The sequence below is a fragment of the Phaethon aethereus genome (assembly GCF_964289735.1).
Source record: "Phaethon aethereus genome assembly, chromosome: 3".
Taxonomy (NCBI): Eukaryota; Metazoa; Chordata; class Aves; order Phaethontiformes; family Phaethontidae; genus Phaethon; species Phaethon aethereus.
The window spans coordinates 45,974,622-45,997,577 of NC_138576.1; the positions used below are offsets into that span (position 1 = coordinate 45,974,622).

At 37.6% G+C, this 22,956-nt stretch overlaps 1 protein-coding gene across 1 annotated transcript in view; it reads right to left on the bottom strand.

The window, feature by feature from the left end:
• Nucleotides 1–22,956, bottom strand: part of MMS22L (MMS22 like, DNA repair protein) — a gene marked incomplete at its 5' end in the record, with an annotated part of 96,329 nt that overhangs the window by 70,598 nt on the left and 2,775 nt on the right. Inside the window, 8 exons of the mRNA XM_081997733.1 lie at nucleotides 4,393–4,572; nucleotides 6,407–6,520; nucleotides 10,454–10,584; nucleotides 13,118–13,211; nucleotides 14,318–14,495; nucleotides 14,592–14,679; nucleotides 18,253–18,305; nucleotides 21,509–21,634. Of these exons, the coding sequence (XP_081853859.1) occupies nucleotides 4,393–4,572; nucleotides 6,407–6,520; nucleotides 10,454–10,584; nucleotides 13,118–13,211; nucleotides 14,318–14,495; nucleotides 14,592–14,679; nucleotides 18,253–18,305; nucleotides 21,509–21,634 (964 nt within the window). The remainder of the gene's footprint in view (nucleotides 1–4,392; nucleotides 4,573–6,406; nucleotides 6,521–10,453; nucleotides 10,585–13,117; nucleotides 13,212–14,317; nucleotides 14,496–14,591; nucleotides 14,680–18,252; nucleotides 18,306–21,508; nucleotides 21,635–22,956) is intronic.

The window sequence follows — 22,956 nt, forward strand, 5'->3', positions numbered from 1 at the left end:
TGTGCCAGAAGAGCAGAGGGCATATCATGCCTAGGGTGGTAAACAGGACTTTTTAAGCTGCTATTGATGCCAAAGCCTTTGTATCATGAAATCATGAGTAAAGGCAGGACTTCAATAAAACCCAGGAAGTGCACAATCAGCATTCTCAAGCAGTTCTGGCTAGTATTTATGTCAGATTTTTATTTTGACTGATGTATTTTTGAGCTTGATGTTATGTCAATACCTACACACTGGCATGGTCCAACTGCAGACTCCAAATGAAGCTAATCAACTGCTCAAAAGCCAGATTTATCAGAGGCGAGTGGATATCAGGAAGTCATGCTAAATGGCTATGAGACCTCTGAGTGTCTGGATCAGCCTGCTCCGAACATCCTTCTAGCACTCCCATAGCCCAAGGACACATGATTTATACAGCAGATGTTTATTGCCAAAGTTCCAGCTCATCTGCAGTATGCAGATCACCTTACAAGATCCTGGAGTAATCTAGGGCAAACTCCTGATACCAGCTGGAACTGATTACAGGAGTGCACTCAGGTTCAGCCCAAACTCAGGAAAGAAGGATGCCAACCACTTGCTGCACTCTTTTCTTTTTTTTTTTTTTGTTTTGGCCTCAATTGTCTCTATCTTTTAATAGACTTGTTTCACTCAAATCCCACTAAATTTACATCCTAATGGTATTCCCTGCTACACTGGCAACAATATGGCATAGCAACTGTTTACAATCCATGCTTGTCAGAGAATACCTAGAATCTACATCTCTTACTCCAAACCTACTGGCTTACAACATTCTCCCTCCACCCCCAGAGAGTCCTAAAAATCAACAGAACCTGGAGACTTTACAGTGCTGCTAAAAGCAAACACTTGAACTGAGACCCTCTGGGTTCACAGAAAGAAACTTTTGCAAGGACTAACAGCTGACTACCTGGAAGAACCATACTAGGCTTCTCCGGTGGAAGTCCATGTTTGCATATCTTGCCATGTAGTCATTTCAGATTATTCTATTCAAAGGCAAGAATTCTTAGCCCCAAGTAATTCTGCCTATATTTTGCTAGCCTGCAGTGTATTGAAATTGACCCCTGCAATGTCCAGAAGTAGCAAATTTTCTCATCAGGTCCCATTTGGTTTTTAAATGTACAAATCCTGCTTTTCAGAAGAGTAAAGTGGGACATGAACAGGGGGTTATAGAAAGAGCCATGTACTATACACCCCTCAGAACAGAGTCTCTAAGAAACCTGGTCAAAACTTTCTAGTTTAAAAAAATTGTTTCATGTCTATGAAATACATATTCAATATATATGAATCATTGCATATTTGAAATTATGCTATATGAGCTAAAGGGGAAAAAATAAAAAGTAGCAAGTCTGAAATCTATTTAGAATTTTAAAAGTTTTCATAATAACCTCAAGGCCATGCTGACCACGTTAAAAAACTGAACATCTTCTACAGATGATATAGGCTTAGAGGCAATTTTTGCTACAGAGCACATGAATAACCATCATTATGACGTATCACCCTCCCACCTCTGATGACAGTTAATTAAAAGAAAGCATGTGTCATGAAGTTATCGCATCAGATGTTTAACCAACAAAACAGGACTACATTGAGCCCTGATGTAATTCCACTGGCTTCACAAATTTATACCATGGACCATTTTATCTTCTAATGTTCAAGAACTGTTGGAGGCTGCAATTTGGGGGAGCAGGGGGAACATAAAGAAATGGTTACCATCAACTATGACAGATTACATTCTTGTGGTGAGTGAAAAGGCATTGTTACCGATAGATTCTTTTCATAAGCACCCATTGCACTTAAGAGAGCAGGGATCCCTGCACAAATGAAGAGCTGCACTCAGAGAAATGCGAAGCACAACCAGCAGTTTGAACATAAAGACTACTGGAAACATCAAGAGGAGTGTGCACAGGATAGTCTCATGATTTACAAATCGAGACTTGGAAATTCTCCTCTCCCAGGTGGGCTCCAAGAAAAAATATTATTTAATCTTGAGCAAGTCACTTCCTGTCACTGTGTCTCAGATTCCTACTTTAAAATAAGAACAACAGGAATCCTTTTTTCCATTCTACATCTGTTTGGCTTATTTAAATAACATAGTGCCTGGGGCAAAAAATAATCTCTCACGAGGCTAAATACATAGTATGTACCAGTATGAGAGACAGGAAAAAACCCAATGATCAAAGTAAACAGTATCACTGCATTTTGATTAGGGCATAAAATATAAGAAACCCAGGATAAATGCCTGCTTCACATTGCTTTCTGTATTCAACCTGGGAATAACTTTTTCTCTCCATCTAAGTTCCTCTAGTAAGCAGGGAGTGTAGTAATTCTATCTTCCCAATGTCCCTCTGAAATACACTATGGGCTGTGGTCCTCCCCCACTACCACAGTAACAGGGCAAAAGGAAGGGAAGCTTGAGACAACCTTCAGTGTAACAATCAGATATAGTCTGCAATTTTACAATGTATGAATGTGTAAGAAGTTGCTTCATTTTGCCATGGTATTATTAGAACAGACTGAGCCACATGATAATGAGCAGCCTGCCATGGGATCCGAAAGGATCTATCAACCTGCACGCAGCAGAAGCATCCCACATTCATCAAGTACTCTTAGTCACCAGAAATGGTCATGAGTTTTTCAACTAAGTATTCAAGCACTGAGTTACCACACCTTCCTATCTTTTTTTTTTTGACAAATCAGGGAATTTACATGATAAAAATCAATTAAAGTAATTCTTACTTTTATTAGAAAGTCTAATGTTACTTAGGATTAAAAGCATGCACAGAAGTTCAACATCTTTTATTCTTTTTCTGTTTATATATTAACACTTTTAAAGATCTAAAGATGAAGGGATGGATTTCAAGTTACTCAAACAAATTGATCAGCTGCTGTGCTCAGAGTCTTCCCTCTTTACAGATCTGCAGTTCACAAACATGTTTCAAGGTTTTAACCTTTTGTCCTAAGTCAGGATGGGAAATCATGGTAAAGATTTTAACAGAAAAAGGGTATGACCTTTCCAGTTTTAAGACACACTATTAAATTACAAATAATAAAAGACACTTCACATAAAAGGGAAATTAAGCCTAATTTGTGGAAGAAGCCATATATAACTGATGCTTGGGAAACTAGGGAATATAAGCAATCCAGCTGAAATGTAAAAAAAAACCAAAAAAACAAAAACCCCAAAAAACACAAACACAACTACAATGAGGAAAGATAAAAGAACAGAAGGACAGATGGCATGACCTTATTCTCCCTAGTGCCAAAAACACTATCAGACACAAAAAACCCCCAAACCACAAAAACCTAGATTTCTGGATCTCCAGCTATCTCTTTGGCTTCTAGTCAACTCACTCTATAGTCAATTAAGAAAAACTGGCAGCTTTCATACCTCTCAGAATGGATTAATTGCCTCAGCAAGTGCCAATTTCCCTCCCAATTCATGGTTAGAAACTTAAAACTAGGCAGAATGAATCTCTGAGTAAGACACTGAAGGAAGGGTCAGGGTTTTCATGACCCTAGAACTGCAGAAAACTGCATACATTTAATGCATCAGTACCAAACATGGCCTTACAAACATCTTACAGATGTAGGAATGGCATGTACAGGTCTCATCTCATCTCATTCTCTCTTACAGAATGCATGGTAATGTCAAGACCCTCACAATGAGATTCACAGACAAGAACCTGATTAATCAGGGACTAGCCTGCTCTAGCCAGCAGGAAAATCTAAGGCCACCTTCTAAAAACAAATGTCTTGCAACTTACTGTCACAACTTCCTAAACTGAAGCTTGAATTCAACAGTTATTAGACAGTGTCTATTGGTACCACACCACCACAGGAAGTTAAGCTGTATATACAAATACATATGCACCTTATCACACCATTGCTATGATGCAAAGGGAATGCAATTAGATTGGAATTTACCCAGAGCAGAGCTACCACTTTTTTTAAAAGTGGCATTAACAATTACACAGTCAATATTTGAGGTTTATACTTCATACGGTACGATCTAATGTGTTCAGTTCCTAAAACAAACCCAGTGAAGCATTTAAGCTGCAGGCAGGCAGTTTTAAAACATACACTACATCATTAAGTATATGTGCTACTAACTAGCTGGGATATTTCAAGTTTCTTTAATACATTAATCTACTGAATATCTGGTGTATAACGTGAATACATCAGGGGCTCCTGGAATGTTTACTGACTTGTACAAAGCACACCTTAACACCACCAACCTTGAAGGACATTTTTTAAAGGAGTGTGAAAATTCCTGCATTACAACATGAATTATTTTCTGTCAACAAAAATAACTAAGCAAAGTTAGAGACCTAAATAAATTATATCAACTTTTAGGTATTTAGAAAAAAGCAGACTCACCTTTTCATGTAAATTTCCATTACGGTCAAATTGGTAGAGCGATGCCAGATGAGTAACAATCCACCAGCTAAAACTCAATGGGTCCTTACACTGAATTGTTTCAAAACCAGACATCCTTTCAGAACTACTTGGCCTTTCAAAGATATTCTTTAGAGTTTTGTTCACCAAGGTCCAGAAACACTGTAGAAAACACAAAAGTGAATTTGAACTGTGTTGAATAACAAAGCCTATGTTAACAATTCTCTCTACAATACTGCGCTATTGATTAGTTTGCTTTTACAGAGAACAAGCAAGATGACAGTTATTTAAAGAAAATAACAAAAACCAGCGTTCAGTATTACCAGAGAAAACCTGGAGCTATTTTTGAGTGTCCCCTCTCAAATGCCAGTGGAAAGCAATGTGAAAGGACATGCTAGTCAGAAGGAAGAACATGGTGTGATACTTCACAGGCAAAATTACAAGCTGATGGAATGACGATGTGCAGACGGGATGGTGCACCAACATTCACATGACAGAGATTAGACAACTTTAAGATTTTTTTATAACACATTTTTGAAAGACTTTTAGTGCCAGACTAACCTAACCAAAAAGAATTTAGTAGTAGATGGTAGAGAATCAATCTGAAAAACAGCAAACTGCGATTCAAATTCCCTGGTTTGTTCCAAGTCTGTGCCAGCACTGACAAACTGATTAACTCTCTTTAACTCAGATTCGTGTCTATACCACATTATTACTTCCTCTTAAAGCCTGTGCCTATCTTCCCTAATTATACAGAATCTCTCTGGGACTTCTTTGCACCTGTATTTCACCCACCTTAGCTGGGTCCTGATCCTAACTTACGCTTCAAAGTGCTAGTGCAAACACTTAACACTAACGAAGTTTCACTTGTGTTGTCCACCTTTACATCTGTTGTCATCAATGAGTAAATAGGTATCCATACAAACACTCTAGTGTGAAGCAGTTCATTCTATACAAAGTGAACAGTATTCATTGTGCAGATGGCAGCTTGGTTTTTATACAGATTATTTCAGAAAACTTTCAAAGCATTTTGACACTTCTTAATATTCATTCAGAGAAACAGCAGCTCAATTCTAACCAGCAGTCAAGAAAGAAAAATCAAAACACTAGAAAACATCAGCAAAGGAAATGAATAAAATAGAAAACATCATTATGCAATGTATAAAATCATCTGGCCACCTAACCCATAGTTAGAATACTGCAGGTAATCCTGGTACTCTGCCACTTGAAATAGGATGTAGCAGTATGGAAAAAAGGTTCAGAGAGGGTAAATGAAGATGACCACAGGTAAAGAATGAAGCCCATAAAAAGAACAACTGAATACAGTAAGGCTCATCAGCCTAGAAAAGGCACAAGGTCGGAGATACCAGAAAAAAAAAAAATGAAGAGACATATAAAGTCATATTGGTATAAGGAAGGAGAATAGGTAGTGATTGGCTCTTCCAATAAAAGTATAAGGGGGCATCAAAAGAAGTCAGCAACTACAAGATTCAAAAACAAAAACCAGGTTGTTCTTCTATAAGTTATTAAGTTATGGGTATCAAAGACAGAAACATGGGCTAGATGGATCATTGGTCTGAACTGTACTAGTGTTTCTAATGCCTGGAGATGAATCATTGCATGACATAACACATAAATTACAAATAATAATGATTTTTTTTTTCTAATAGGTAAAGAGGATTTCTTTTATTTTGTTCTACCATATAACTTTCACAGTCTGTTCCTTTGCTTTGCTTCCTTAGCACAAGGAACACTCCTTATCAGCACCCCAGGTTGTAACCAAACAGTACACTGCAAACCTAGAGTCAGGACTTGATGCACATTCAAGACAGTGGCCTAAAGCATCACAGTTAGCATGCAGTCCTCCTAAAGCAAATATAATGTTCAGTTCTATCATCAGACATGTGAACTAGTGCATACATGGCAATCTGGGAACATTTGGTGACTGTATTGCATATGTAACATGCATGCATATGTAACAGTATTCTTCCATTACCTCTGTGTGAGACCCTTTATTTCTGTGATCCAGCAGCTGAATAAGTAGAATCCATAATTCTTTAATGCAAGTACAGGGATAATGGTGACTAGTAAGAGCCTCAGAAGGTCTCACCTGAAAGAGAACATGCAATACAATTATTCAGAGAAGTGTTATTTTTGAAATTGCATTTCATGAACCATTATTTCCTTTGGTTTTGATTGTTTGGATTTTCTTTTGCTGTTAAATAATATAGCTACTATCACATATTGGAAAGTGCATTATTTCAATAACATCCAAAATATCTCTCTCATACAACAAACTGTTTCCTAATTCTATGTAAGTTACAGGTTGTCCTATTTCTTAGTTTATTCTGAGCCATTTTCAAACATTATTTAATCAAATGAAAATGGGATTCTGAGGCCTAAATGAAAAGGAATTGCAATAAATACTGATTCATTGTCTGACAGTAGGAGAAAGAGAAGATGATTGATTAGATTTTCTTGATGTTCTTGGGAAGATAACAAAAAGGTTTCAAATGATTTAATAGCTATTATAGTTGTTATTTTTAACTGAAAAAACCTTAATGACTAGCATAATGCTAGTAGAATATGTTTTTGTTGGCATGAGGATGTTAATGCTCCCACAATATTTCACAAAATCTGCTTTTTGGTAAATTTACTGCAAGGCATTCTTTTAATATGCAGAAAACAGCATATTTCAAGTCATGTACGTTATTTGATTACTATTCCATATTTAACAAAATTCACTCAGACTGATGCATTTCAAATGCAAAGTAGTCTTCTTGTGATTCATCTTTCAGCTTTACATCCCCTGAATTGTGAAACAAAATAATCAAAACAGCAAAAGGAAGTGCTAAATACATAAAAATTCTCTGTATGCTTTAATGTTTTTAAGACCTACCAGTACTGTATTTGAAATAATCATAGTATAGAAAAAACTACTTACTCTGTCTTAGGACCTATGAATCCACTGAACTGTATTCAGAGGTGGTAAAAATAGTAAGAAAAGCTTTGCTTAAATAGCATAATTCAGCACATTTTACCTTCAGCAAGGACACAACGGCAGAAATGTAGAAAGAGGCAAGACAAAGCAACTCATACTCAATTTATCCATGAACAATAAGTAGTCCAAGTTTGAATAATCAACCTACACCCCTCTAAAGCAAATAGAGGGAAATGGGCACCTAGGCACTAATTCACTTACCACTGCAGGAAAAAGAACTGTTGGTATCCTTCCCTGACAATAAAAAGAACCTAGGGTGACTAGTTTAGCCAACTAACTCCTAGACACCTAGATCTGATGAGATGAATCCTGAATTTTTATATCCTCACGTTCTTCCTGATCCATTCACACACAACTATTCTTGAATCATACTGATACTTAAAATAACTTCTGAATTTGGAAACCTAATGGTGTAAATTAAAAATTAAATCAAAATATGCAATGCCAGTGACAGCTGTAGCTGTGTGAAAGAGACATTACAGAACTGTGAGTGAATGACTGGAAACCACACTCTCACGATTAGAAGAAGTAGTCTATCACCAATAGTTTCAAATCTGTATAATATTCTATAAGGATATAGACTTCATATTTATTGTCTGCCTTTAGAATAATACATTTACAACCACTGCTCTCATACAGCTCCAAATCAGGTTTAAATACCAAACACTTAATTATAAATATGAATTTATATGTATTTATAAGTGTGACAGATAATTTGTTTTTCTCTCTATATAAAAAAACTCTGCTTACCCTATGAAATTGCCAGGGTGGACCCTGACAATCCATTTAAGAACATCATGAGGCCAAGACTGAAATATTTAAAATAATTCTATTATTCACATTCCACATATGCTTTTTAGAGTTTTTCATGTGTCTATGCCTCCTCATGATTTTAGTTAAAGATCTGTTATGGGAATCTCTCAATAACCTGAATTAATCTTACATAAATGTTATCTTGAGAATAAACATCAGTGTGGTCACTAAAGTCACACATTATTTAACTACTAACTTCCCAAAACCAAAGCGCCTCAAAAATACCCTGGTTATGACTCATCACCAAAGAGCAAAACAGATCCCTCAGAAAGCAGCAGTCTACTTATTACAGATGCGCTATAACACTGGAGGACTTTATGGATGTATTAGGTACACACACAATCTTACAAGTGAGAGTTTCAGGCCTTTTACGTGGAGTACCAGTTGTTACAGCAACTAGGTTTCTTCATCTACTACTTGCATCTACTGCTGTGCTCTTCTACAAGATAGCAGGATGTCTTCTGCAAGAGATGTTGCAATATCTGTCCAGGATAGAGTTTGGCTAGTAGTATCACTACCATACAGATATTGGTTAGACTAATTATAATTGAGACATTGTTTTCTTCAGAGATAGCCTGGATTTCCTCTTGCAACATCCTGAGTTCAGTATCTGGCTAAGAATGGTTATAACCTCCAATTGTGGTACTATTAGCACAATAGAGCTCTGGTGCCAGAGATGTGCTGCTGAAAATAGAAGATTACCAAGGATATGTATTTTTCTGCCAATGTATCTCAGAGCACAATAGACTCAGTACATGATCCAAGTCAAGCATCTTGATACCAGAGCTGCCCAAGAAACAGATCTGAAAATACGAGTCTTGAGGATTAGAGTTTATGCCTCTCCTTCCAAGGATACCCACAAATGTTAAGAGCTGCACTTCTGAATATTCTTAGCCAAAAGCTTAACAACATGTTTCAGTGATAAGCTAACAGTGTCATCTATTATGCGTATCAGTTGTGTTTTCAACAATTTTGAGGGACGCTATTTCCATTACCGGATTATAGCAATGAATGCATACTAGAGGAGGCACCAGCTGAAGAGACATTATCCAGCTCAAGTGCAAGCTCCACTTCAGAAATTCATCTCAAATAGAAATAGTTCAAGCTGTGCAGCCCAAGCTTAGGGAGAGCTGAAGAAAAAGCAGTGGCAAAACAGTCTTCTCTCTTTCTAATGTGACTCTGTGTAAGTAGAATGTCATTTGAACATCTGACATTTCAAAGCCTATCGTCAAGCACAATGGCCAACAGATACTATTTGAATCTTCCTTTAAAACAATTAGTCTCATCTATTTGGCTTTTCTGAGGGAGGAGGTTGCAGTATTATCTGATAAATTATCAGATTAAAACTTATTTTAAAAGGTAACAGCGTTCTCTACAGAAAGACAGTTTAAAAATCCTAGTACAGCCATTCCCCCCCCAACCAGTAATACGAAAGAAGAGGTACTCCATTTTTTATGTTTTTGTACTAGGAAAACATAAATTATACAGTGGTCACTGCTACTTATTCTCAGAGTTCAGTCCTATGCTCATGGATCACACATGCTCATCTAAAGCAGGTTTCACAATGACACAGTCAAGGAAGATTACATAGCTCTTTTACTAGCTGCTATATGGAGCTATTATGACTTTCTAGCTTTGGAGTGCTCAAAACTACTGAGAAAAACGCTACAGCTTAGATGAAAAGAAAAAGAAAAGAAAAAAAGAGAAGGACAAGTTTTCCCTTGACAAAGGTAAAAGCACTGTAACAGAAAGATGAGGTTGTGGAAATCGGAGCAGTGCAACAATAAACTGTAATATGACATTCGTAAAGTGTCCAGTTAGCTTACTGCCAAGATTACAGTTATTCTCTTTTTGTTCCTGTTGAGAGAGCTTGAAAAGGTGTGTTTGGGGTTTTTTTTGCATCTATAGCCCTAAACCTTTTAGACTGTGCCACATTTGGTATTAAACCTGGAACACTGAACTTAGGAAATGTGGCACTCACTTCTGCATTGTACACAGTGCATTTCAATATTACTCGCTCATTCAACTGCCAGATGGTCATGAATAAATATAACACAATTTGAGTTCCTAACAAATAACACTTTTTAAAACATGGAGTTATAAAGCCATACATGACATTTAAAACTTAGCAGTAAGAAGTCATCTATGCATGCGTGCAATATCTAATTCATATGGTTCCCAATACAAGCATGTAACTGCCCATGTCCTATATAAAGAAAAAAAAGTTACCTTTATATATTTGTTGATGGACAAGCTTATTAAGTCAGATATGAGATTTCCACAGTGTGTTTCAAATAAACTGATACTGGTTAAATTCTCTCCAGTTAGATTTATGAAATGGTTAGCATATACAACTTGTCCTAAAACACAAAAGAAAATTAGACTTATTTAGTCCTGGGTTTGGCTGTAGGAATACAAGACAAGAAATTTTTTTCTATTCTATATAGTTTAGAATTGGTTTGTTGAGCTGTATGTAATTTTAATTTACAAACTCATTTGGGAAAGTTCACCCATTCTAAGTTCATGCTAGTCCCTTCATTATTACACTGAAGCCTGGTATTATTCTGGTTGACAATAAAATAGTTGGCACTTTACAGCCTTTTATTGGCACAGTTTTTGCGGTGGAATAAAAATTTATTTATCTGCAAGTTCCTCTTTGTCACATGCCAGTGTGCATGTTCTGAAACCAGGATATGTTTTGCAGATATGCAAGTTGATGACAAACAATTCTGGAGAGGTCTAACACTTTCCTTTGGATGTGTTGATGTAAAAAGCTGGCATGATCATATTCCAACTTGAGCTTTTGTAGACATTAACAGAGATAAAATGGTAAACTTAAGAGGCTGTAAGATCTTATCCCACAAGCTTTTCAACAGTACAACTGCCGTGACATCAGTGGAACAGAAGATATGTAGAACAAGCCTGTATTTTATTCTTGGAAATGCAGGGTGAAGCCCTGAACTCACTATCCTGCCATTGATCTCAGCAGTGTGAAGTTTCTACTCAGCATACTTTACAGAATGAGATGAGAACCTAAGAAATTCTACAATGCACATAAGAATACAAGACAATATATGCAGAGATACTACTGTCTTGACTAGTAAATTTTGTTGTTAAAAAGTTCCAGCTTTCTCTTACGAAAAAGCATTACTGCATGATTACTCAGAACTTTATCTAGAAATAAATGTAGAATTATGGAAAATAAATTGCCTCCAACAGTTTTCCCATTCTTTCTCCATAGGCCCCAAAAAAGTAAAACAGGTTATACCACAACGCATCATAAAAGAAACTTAGAATTATAGAACTAACAGCCAACCCACGTGTTATCCAGTAACACAGGCATGCCGAAACAGTGAAGATGCATTATTCCAAGCAAGGCGGTGTTGTGACAGCACTCAGAGCAGGTGAAAGCTAATCCAAGAGTTCAGATTCAGTATCGGTTACCTGGGCTAAACATAGAGTGCATTCTCTTGCGTTCTTTGTAGACCTCAACATTATTGCAACTGCTGCAATTTGTGTATGGAATAATACATATTGATAATTTCTAAGGTGGGAGGGTGCGTTGTAGCGACACAGTGATTGTAGAAAAAAATATATTTTTGTGATTTTGCTAGCATGGATATGAAAAATAGATACAATTCTCAGAAAGCAAAGTCCTCTGCTGAAGAATTGTTAAAATACAGAAAACTGAACTACTTTGAAGTTGGGTTCTTCAATTGTATTCTATGACCTTTTTTATTTAGCTTCTATGAACAGCCTCCTCTTATCAATCTACTTTTTGCCCTTTTAAAGATTTTTTTTTTAAAAAAAGAGGGGGGGAAAAAAGGGCCCTTTTCTTGCCGCACTTCTACAAGCTCCTCTGACTGAAGCTTCTTTTGCCCAGTATTTTCTTAGTGTCGCGTACAATTAACAATACAAATTCTCTTTTCTGAGATTCTTTGCTCTGGTCCATCCTTGGGCACTTTTCATACATTATTTTCATCAAATTGCTGTTCACTGTTATGCATTCTGGATCTCTGCAAATGCATTTTTATTTGCAATGTCAAAAAGTGTATTGTTATTAAATATTTAGTATGTTGTAAGCATCGGTTGAGAACAAACTTTGTAATCCTGGTCAAGCTTTGATAGAACAAACTCCTAATACTATTCCACTTAATTTGAGTGACATGAAGATTCACAAAGAACCTGCCTTCACCATATTTGAGTTTACCCCATTAAATACAGCTATGCTTAAAAACTACCAAAAGTAGTAAATGATTGTCGTGGTTTAGCCCCAGCTGGCAACTAAGCACCACGCAGCCACTCACTCACTCCTCCCTCCCCCAGTAGGACAGGGAAGAGAATTGGGAAAAACTCATGGGCTGAGATAAACACAGTTTAATAGGACAGCAATAGAGAAGGAAACAACAATGATAACAACAGTGATAATACCGACAGAGGAATGTACAAGAACAAGTGATGCCCAATACAGCAATTGCTCATCACCTGGCTGTCGATAGCCCATCCCCATGCAGCAATTCCCATCCCCCAGCCAACTCCAGTTTATCTACTGGGCATGACATTATATGGTATGGAATATCTCTTTGGCCAGCCTGGGTCAGCTGTCCTGGCTGTGTCCCCTCCTAGCTTCCCGTGCACCCCAGGCCTTCTTGCTGGCAGGCCAGCACAAGAAGCTAGACTGTCGTTGACTACTTAGCAACAGCTCAAAACATCAGCACGTTATCAACCTTTTCTCATCCCAAATCCAAAACACAGCCTCACACTAGCTTTTGTGAAGAAAATCAACTCTATCCTGGCTGAAACCAGGACAACGATTCTGGACAAATTAAGATGAGACAGCAAGGTAAGTCATATGTACAAGAATAAGTTCAAGAAAAAAGCCTGCATACTTACTCATCATTTTTTCACCTAGTACATGAAGAATTTCCAATACTAGCCAATTAATATCCAAGTGGAGATGTAGTAAATGCCATGACGGGGGAAAAACCTGAGATTAGAAATAGACACATTTATTTATTTTTAACATTTCTTTAGCAAATTCTGGATACTGTACTAAGACATGTGAAGATGGGCATACATTTTGCCTGCAGTGAACATTATGGGTATCTATGATCAAATACCCTGTAACATACAAACATGCCATTCAGTTAAAGAACACAATAAAAAAAATCTCATGACAATTGATTCTGTCTGTAGAGGATGTTCATGAAGTCTTTAATCAGATCTAAACTACAATTTAAACACAATACCTTGATTCAAGTTTGACAGATTACAACACCCTTGGTTACCCTTTCTTTTCCAGAAAAATATTAGGTAGCACACAAACTGCTCAAGTGTGCTCTTAAAGTAATCCCAAAATTTCAATAGTCTCTTCCTTAAAGTTTATTTGAAATTACTGTTTCTTTCATCAGCTCAACAGTGGCCCTACTGACAAGCTAAACAAACAGAAAAATTCAAAATGCTACTTATTAGTGGACCATTCCTCTCCGGATAGTAGTTTATACAACCTAAGACTGAAATTCCTTTTTTCTTTCTAAAAGATTTGAAATAATTCATCTTTATATGTATGCACAAAGCTTAATTGTGTTTATACTTCACTACTGTTTAATGCCTGCAGTGCCTACTTCCATGTCTGCACTTTTCTTCTTCATAAGCATGATCTTTTCCTACTTTGAGTCAGATGTCATTTCAGAATGTTTTTTTTAAAAACTGCCCCTCCTACTGGGAAGTGCAGAAATTTTAACTATTAGTAAATATAAACACCGAGGAATTTTTTAAACATGTTACGCAAACTCAAGCCTACTTATCTACCTGTAAATGGTATTATCATTTGTATAGTGCAGGAAGAATTCTAAAAGCTGTGAAGCATTAAAATAAATAGGTAAATAAAAACAACAACAGCAAATCCAGAGCTCATTATTGTATTTGCCAAATATGGGCTGGCACTTAGTTAATAAAGGGAAAACCCCCAAAATATAAAGGGTAATTTCAATTTCACCCTGAAGAAGGCTTAATTCTTATGCAGCCAAAATTTATCAAGTTGAATATGTACTGTTATACAAAAAAAAAATTAAAATTATAAAAGACACCAACCTTTGCCTGATGTTGAATAGTAAATGCTGCCAGGACACTACTAGGGAGTTCACAAAGGTGACCAAAGTGCATGGTCAAAGCATGAAGCTCTTCCACCAACACTGATGGTAACTGTGTTTCTAGTTCTTCGTATGGATGGAGCATTCCATCATTTTCCACTTTAGAGGGTTCCAGATACCTGAACACACATACACAGACACACAATCAGAAAATGGATCAGAAGCAGCTACACAAAGCTCAGTACATAAGTTAGTAAATTGTGTGCAAATCTCACCTGAAGATGAAAACTTTCACATAATGAAAAAACTCAATACATTGATGTCTGATGCTCGCTGCTTCAGAATGCAAGTTTGCAGCTTGACCTGAAGTAAAAGAGACAAATAGCTTAACGTGGATGATGCCCACACTGTGACTTATGTAAGATATGCATAGTCCACAGTAATTAAACCAGACTACTGGAAAACCATTTTCTTTTCTGAGGACAACTTGGGAGGTGGCTGGTAGCAAACACCCACTTCTAAATGTCATCTTGCCAGAGGGATCCATTTATCTTATCATCTCAGGCACATACCCAGATACAGACAGAAAAGAAGGCATCCAATCCCTCAGGAAAGGTGGCAGAGGCAAGCAATCAGTGCTAGAAAAATAATTTCAGCCCTACTGCCCTGCTCCCTGTCCGCTTCCAAGAGACCCTCAGAAAAGACACGTGTGAACCAATTTCTTGGCATCCTTTTCTCTTGGGGGACTTAAGCAGGTGGACTTATTCGGAAACATGCTTTGTAGGGGAGATGCATGGCGAAAGCTCTTTGTCACCTACTGCACTGGACTGCATGTCCAGGGAAAGGCAGTCGCCTTTGCTCCTCTTCCCAACTGGCCACTGGGGAGTCTCCCCTTTTCTTGCTCTCTCTCCCCACTTTGTTTCCCCCTCCATCCCCTCCAGGTAACCTTGAAGTTCACGTATGCCACTTGTTATGAACCCCACAAATAAAGTTTTGTGCATATAAGCCTATCTCGACATCTTTAGAGCAACAACACTCACTGAGTGAAGCAATCAACTGGTGCAAGTACCATAATATTTCAGTGTACAGCCTACTCTCATCACGTAAGAAGTCATAGGCTCTGCCATGGTAATGAATCATAGGTTCAGAGGCTCAAATGTCTCTGTTCTAAAGAAATTTATTTATCAGCATTACTGCTACTTTGTAGCAATAACACGTATTTTACCTTAAGTTCTTGGAAGTTCTGTTTAAGAAAAATTTTATATTACAGTATTTCACTATGAAAATCTTTTGCATACTATCATAAATCATTGAGCAATGAAAAAAGTGGAACAAAAGGTACAATAGAGTGTTAAGAATAGATCAGACATTTTCAGAAAACGACAAAACAACACAGAGCATAAGAAAAGATTTTCATATGGCTTCCACATTACACAGTTCTCAGTACCAAGTCTCCAAATCTCATTAAGTCTGATAGGATATTAAATTAAACATACAATATTGGTATCTGCATAAACATATATGTACAACAAAGATTTCCTGAGCTAAAACTCTAAACTGGGGTTTTAAACAGTGGCAATAGCACATTTATCTAAGCCATCAATAATACCTAGCACCACACTGCCTGATCATTTTAAATATTTTAATCCTCACGACACCCCTCTACTACTATACTGCTTGTATCAAGGGGGAACTGAGTCACAGATGTATTAGTTACTTGCTCTAAGTCACAAAGAAAGCCTGGTGCAAAGCATAAAATTCAACCTTTTTTTTTTTTCCTTCCAGTTTATTTAACAAGAGGAAGAACAGGATACAGAGAAGAGAACCAAGCAGATGCTTAAATTTAAGGGAAAAAGAACTACGGAACAGTTTCTTGTTGTCCAGCTACCATGTGAAAGTTTAAATATAATTTAAAATAAAATTATTTCTACTTATGTATTAAATGTCAGCAAAATTAGACTTTTGATATACAATCAACAAAAGCATATAAAAGCAGCTTGATGATAAATTCATACCAATGATTTAAAAGGCAGAGCATGACAAGATCAAACCAAAATAATAATAATAAAAATGTGTAAAAACATCCACTTGCACTCTTAGAACACTAACAATTTATCTGTAATGAGAAAATACTACAGACAGTTTATTTCTGAGTAATTACTGAACTTCTCAACTTGCTAAGTAATTCAGTCTTCAATAAGCCCAAGGCTGCAGCAATCCTTCAGAAACATACTGCTTCTCATGCCTTAGTATTTAATTGAAACAAAGCATTTTGTAGTGATCCCATTTTATCGATCCTGCTGCAAAGATAAATTAAGTTTGATTTACAACTCTAAACTAAGCAGATATAACTAACTTGTTTAAATGTAAACCAAGAGAACACTGAAAAAAGTCCCAACCCACTACCTTTGTAACTAAAACAGTTATTGGGAGTTTTGATACAACTTTCCTTTTTTAATTCAAGGAGTTAATAGTTTTGTCAAATTCTACTTTAGAGGTGCCATTTTAGCTCAAGTCAAATTAATGCAAAATTCCCCACTAAGGTCAGTAAGTCAGGATTGCCCTGTGCACCTATTACACAGCATTCTCCTGGAGAAGCTGGCGGCTCGTGGCTCAGACGGGTTTACTCTTCGCTGGGTGAGGAACTGGCTGGATGGCCGAGCCCGGAGAGTTGTGGTGAATGGCGTTAAATCCGGCTGGCGGCCGGTCACGAGTGGTGTTCCCCAGGGCTCGGTTCTGGGACCAGTCTTGTTCAATATCTTTATAGATGATCTGGATGAGGGAATTGAGTGCTCCCTCAGTAAGTTTGCAGATGACACCAAGCTGGGCGGGAGTGTTGATCTGCTGGAGGGTAGGAGGGCTCTGCAGAGGGATCTGGACAGGCTGGATCGATGGGCAGAGGCCAACTGTATGAGGTTTAATAAGGCCAAGTGCCGGGTCCTGCACTTTGGCCACAACAACCCCATGCAACGCTACAGGCCTGGGGAGGAGTGGCTGGAGAGCAGCCCGGCAGAAAGGGACCTGGGGGTGCTGGTTGACAGCCGGCTGAATATGAGCCGGCAGTGTGCCCAGGTGGCCAAGAAGGCCAACAGCGTCCTGGCCTGTATCAGGAATAGTGTGGCCAGCAGGAGTAGGGAAGTGATTGTGCCCCTGTACTCGGCACTGGTGAGGCCGCACCTTGAATACTGTGTTCAGTTTTGGGCCCCTCACTACAAGAAGGATGTTGAGGTGCTGGAGTGTGTCCAGAGAAGGGCAACGAAGCTGGTGAGGGGGCTGGAGCACAAGTCTTATGAGGAGCGGCTGAGGGAACTGGGGTTGTTTAGTCTGGAGAAGAGGAGGCTGAGGGGAGACCTTATCGCTCTCTACAACTACCAGAAAGGGGGTTGTGGCGATGAGGGTGTTGGTCTCTTCTCCCAAGTAACTAGTGATAGGACAAGAGGAAATGGCCTCAAGTTGCGCCAGGGGCGGTTTAGATTGGATATTAGGAAAAATTTCTTCACTGAGAGGGTGGTCAGGCATTGGAACAGGCTGCCCAGGGAGGTGGTGGAGTCGCCATCCCTGGAAGTGTTCAAAAAACGTGTGGATGTGGCGCTTCAGGACATGGTTTAGGGGACATGGTGGTTCTGGATTAATGGTTGGACTTGATGATCTTAAAGGTCCTTTCCAACCTAGTGATTCTGTGATTCTGTGATTTTGTGGCCTGGTTCCAAGCTGACTCACATTTCCACTATCTATTTTCGCACTTTCTTACATCACTTAGTTTCCTGTATTTGTACCCTTACTGCAGGTTTATGCTGGTTATATGTTGTTCTGCAGCACACTCCATGAGCCCTTGGGTCAAGAGTCAAAGCACAAATGTGATCTGTGATAATGTTCTTCTATAATGAAAAGGGAGAGAGATACCTCTCTCAATGTCAAATTAAATGTGTTACTTACCAAAATCAGATGAACTCATTTGTACTAGGTCTTCCAGTCTGTAAATCTGTTGCCTAATTAAAGGAATACAAAGGTTTATGGTATTTATATAGGTAAAAGTTGTTTGACTACATTTTAGTAAGGTCTAAACAGAACAGAGAAAGGCAAGTTGTGTTCCTTGCTTTGTGTATCTGAAAAGGCTTACAAAAACTTAACTAAGGAAAGAGTACTAGTGGAAGGCTACGGACACATCCAAGTGTGAAGGGATGACAATGGATAGACTGTTTGCTTGTTTTTAAAATATTAGAGTAACAACAAATACAAAACTAGCTAAATATCAGGGGAAGAAAAGAAAACAATCACACATACAAAAACCCCAAAAGCCATGCCCTGTAAATGATCTTTCCACAAGCGTAACTGAACTTCATATTTGGCCACAGAATAACCCTCATGGCATAGACTCAGTCTACACTAAATTAATTCACTTGTGAATGAGCACTAGTAAATTTGGTCAGCAGCATTTTCCGCTTCCTGCTTAGGGTGGTCTGCTGCTTAACTTGAGCACAAAAGATAAACAGCAACAAATATAGTAGAGTAAAAGGAGAAAGTGTTTCTAGAAAAGTTAAAGCTCAGTTCAGTTTTGGAGAGGAGAGTATTTTTAAAGAAGCTGCTAACTGCTGCTGCAAATGAAAATTAAAAAAAAAAAGCTGTAACATAGGTTAAGTACTCAGTCATATTCTGCAACATTTTTTCTGCAACTATTATTTTCAAGTGGTCTTTAAGTATAATCTCCACAGAGATAACGTGGTACTAAACTGAATACATGAGAAGTGCAACTGTGTGAGACAGACTTTGGGAAAAAAAAAAAAGCTGCATTAATTGAGGAAGGAGTTCTCTACCATATTTCTTACAAAAAACAGGATACTTGGATGCAACCCAGATCAAATGTTCTTATAAAAAAAAAAAATTAAAAATTGAAAACTAGGAAGTGCCCACAAGGATCCAAAAACCCAGGTTGTAACCTGCATGTTAAAGGGCAGGCACACATTAAAATTATCTCACTTCGCTCTTCTTTCCTTGGATAAAATCATATCAGCTACCCAACATTACTTTCAGCCATTTAGGTGGGTCATGGAGGTTTTTTGTTTTGTCTTGAAATCAGAGTTGAATTTTTGCATGGATTTTTGAAGTATTTCAACCATGTAGAAAGGAAGTCTAAAGCAAGAGGACTTTATAAAGGAGAAGCCACACGGGGGCGGGGAGGGAAGAGAAGACTCCACTGAACTCACAGACAGAATACAGAGGGGTTACAGAATAAAAGTACAAACTAGGCACGAGAAAAACAAAGATACTATCAGTTAAATAAGTCATTTTAATTTCAATTTACATTTTTGTACCTCAAAGATTGATCCTCATGGTTGTTAATCATTAAATGATTTGCCAATAAATATTCTGACAGTTAATCTGGTACTTCTGTTTATTAATCAATCAAAGATCTATTGTCTTAATATACTCACTTAAATGGTTACATAGCTCTTACTCCCTTTGACTCATACATCTTCAATCACAAAAAATAATCACACGTAAGAATTCTTTTTACTGTGCAATTAATGTTTTTAACTTGCAGTTCTGCTTTAACAATTATAATCATTATTATTTATTACAATATTTAAAATATTAATTAACAATCTAATATTTATAGACACATTAAAAAGACTAGGTTTCTGTATTCTGTATTCTATCATGCATAAAAGCATGCATTTAAACAAAGATATTACCTGTACTTTATGAATTGAACTATTTACAGACACCTTGTCCTCAAGAATCATTATGATTTGTACTTAACATATATGATTTCTACAATGGGAAGAGGAGTTTTCCTGCTTTCAGTTATCAACTGGTCTATAAATGAAAACGTTCCATTTTATGACTGAACAAATGAACTGAAAGAGAGAGTATCTCGTCACCCCAAAAGACAGCTTAGCAACCAAACTCTCATAGCCAAGAGTTCACTGAAATCCATTATTCCTACCAGTTCAGTAGGTAGCTTGAATAACTTAAAAACCACAGTAAAATAATAATTTTGAACATGATGAACATGCTTGAACATGATCATTAACATGATCAAAATGTTCTTGTTGAACAAGATGAACATAAATATTATGTTCATCTCTATTACAATTACAGAGTGGTTTATATTACAGAAAAAAAAAAAAAAATCGATTTAATTCAAGAGATCAGCTACATCTCTGTCCCACTGCCCTGTGATTTTACGTTAATAAACAGATCAGACTAAATGCTGAAAGGGATACAGTGTTTCTTTTAACTACCTTATCCCCCTATCTCCTTCATTATCAGATTTTTTATTTTTATTTTTTAAAAAGACAGTGAAGTCAAAGCTTGCATCAAACAAGCAACACTAAATACTACTGGTTTTAATATACTTCCTGTCATCTGTGCCATCATGTTTCAATAAGCCAGACCCCATTAATGATGTTTCACATCATGCCCTTGGTCATACCCTAAAGGGATGGAAGAATCCACTACAATCAAAAGAATAATGGAGTCTATCGCATATATTTGTGGAAACTTACAAAAGCTCCTCTCCCATACACTCTCTGTATGTGCTGTACATTCTGAGGATTATCAGTAGCAAAGAGGATTATCGGTGATCTGTGTATTTGCATTGACCAGATTAAACATCTACATTGAATTAGTCAAACACTGAGTAACTGTATCTGAAGAGATTGCTGAAGCTATCCTAATCCAAATAATTGGACAAACTGCTGCATCCAGCATTTACAGTATTTGATTTTTAACCTCCGCTTTTCTTTATGCACAAAAAAAGGATTTAAAATCTTCAAAAGACAACTTTAATTACATCAGTAGCACAATCTCATTCAAGGAAATCTTACATAGTTTATTCATATATTCTGAAGCTAGAGCTTTCTAAATTAATCACAATGCTGTTCTAAAATGACACATCAGTTTTCACCTGGTGATGGCTAAGATATGCACCACACTGCTCAGAAATTTATTATTAAGCCACATAATATTAAAAAAATCTGTGACACAAAATTTACTACTTCTTGTAATTTCATCTGTGTCTTATCCATCACTTTCTGGAGTGTTAGAGAGCATAATCTTTTTGGATGTATTGCATGGCCCACAGTCTTGTATGATTTTACTATCAAAAACTTGAAAAATTTGTTACATCCTTAAGGTGGGTATAATTACAGAAGTGTATTAACTATAAAACACACTAACATTATCATACCTAAGTAATCCAAAGAGAAGTCCACAGGATTCAACTAATGCTGTTTCAGTAACCCACTGAAAGCCAAACATTTCCACTACATCATCTTCATAGTCATTTGGAGAAGGATCTAGTCTCAGCAAAACCCTGTAAAATAAAGCCAACAATATTCATACATACCCCAGTAATAATCCTATAGAATACAGTATTTACAGCTGGCTCACATATCACTGATACTTTATCAATATATCAGCAACATGTATACTATAGATAGAAAAGAGTAGCAGTGCTCTCAAAAGACTTTTTATGTACTATATATTATATTGCTAGAAAAGACAACTCCGAGCTTCAAGAACATAAAAACATGATATAGTCACAGGGCACAATATATTTTAGAAACAAATAAAAATAATGAGCTACCACCTTGAAGCATCTTCATCCTTACAAAGGGGCTGAGACAATACACAGTGCCCTTAACAGAAGAGGCTGGTACATTAGATAACATGCTCCACTGATATGTGTTTGGAACTTTTCTCAATGTACACTTCTGGTGGGTTGACCCTGGCTGGATGGCAGGTGCCCACCAAAGCTGCTCTATCACTCCCCTCCTCAGCCAGGCAGAGGAGAGAAAACGTAACGAAAAAGCTCGTGAGTTGAGATAAGGTCAGGGAGAGATCAGTCAGCAATTACCATCATGGGTAAAATAGACTTGACTTGCGGAAAATTAATTTAATTTATTACCATTCAAATCAGAGTAGGGGGAAGACAAATAACACCAAACCTTAAAACACTTTCCCCTCACCCTTCCCTTCTTTCCAGGCTCAACTTCACTCCTGATTTTCTCTACCACTTCCCCCCCGAGCAGCACAGAGGGACGGGGAATAAGGGTTGTGGTTTGCTAGTCTTGTTCATATCTTTATAGATGATCTAGTTGAGGGGATCGAGTGCTCCCTCCATAAGTTTGCAGACGACACCAAGTTGGGTGGGAATGTTGATCTGCTGGAGGGTAGCAGGGCTCTGCAGAGGGATCTGGACAGGCTGGATCGACGGGCTGATTGTTCAGTCTGGAGAAGAGGAGGCTGAGAAGAGATCTTATTGCTCTCTACAACTACCTGAAAGGGGGTTGTAGTGAGGTGGGTGTTGGTCTCTTCTCCCAAGTAACTAGCACTAGAACGAGGGGAAATGGCCTCAAGTTGCGCCAGGGCAGGTTTAGACTAGATATTAGGAAATATTTCTTTCCTGAGAGAGTGGTCAAGCATTGCAACAGGTTGCCCAAGGAGGTGGTGGAGTCACCATCACTGGAAGTTTTCAAAAAATGTGTGGATGTAGCACTTCAGGATATGGTTTAGTGGGCATGATGGTGTTGGGTTGATGGTTGGACTTGATGATCTTAAAGGTCTTTTCCAATCTTAATGATTCTGTGATCATCACAAGTTGTTTCTGCCGCTCCTTCCTCCTCAGGGGGAGGA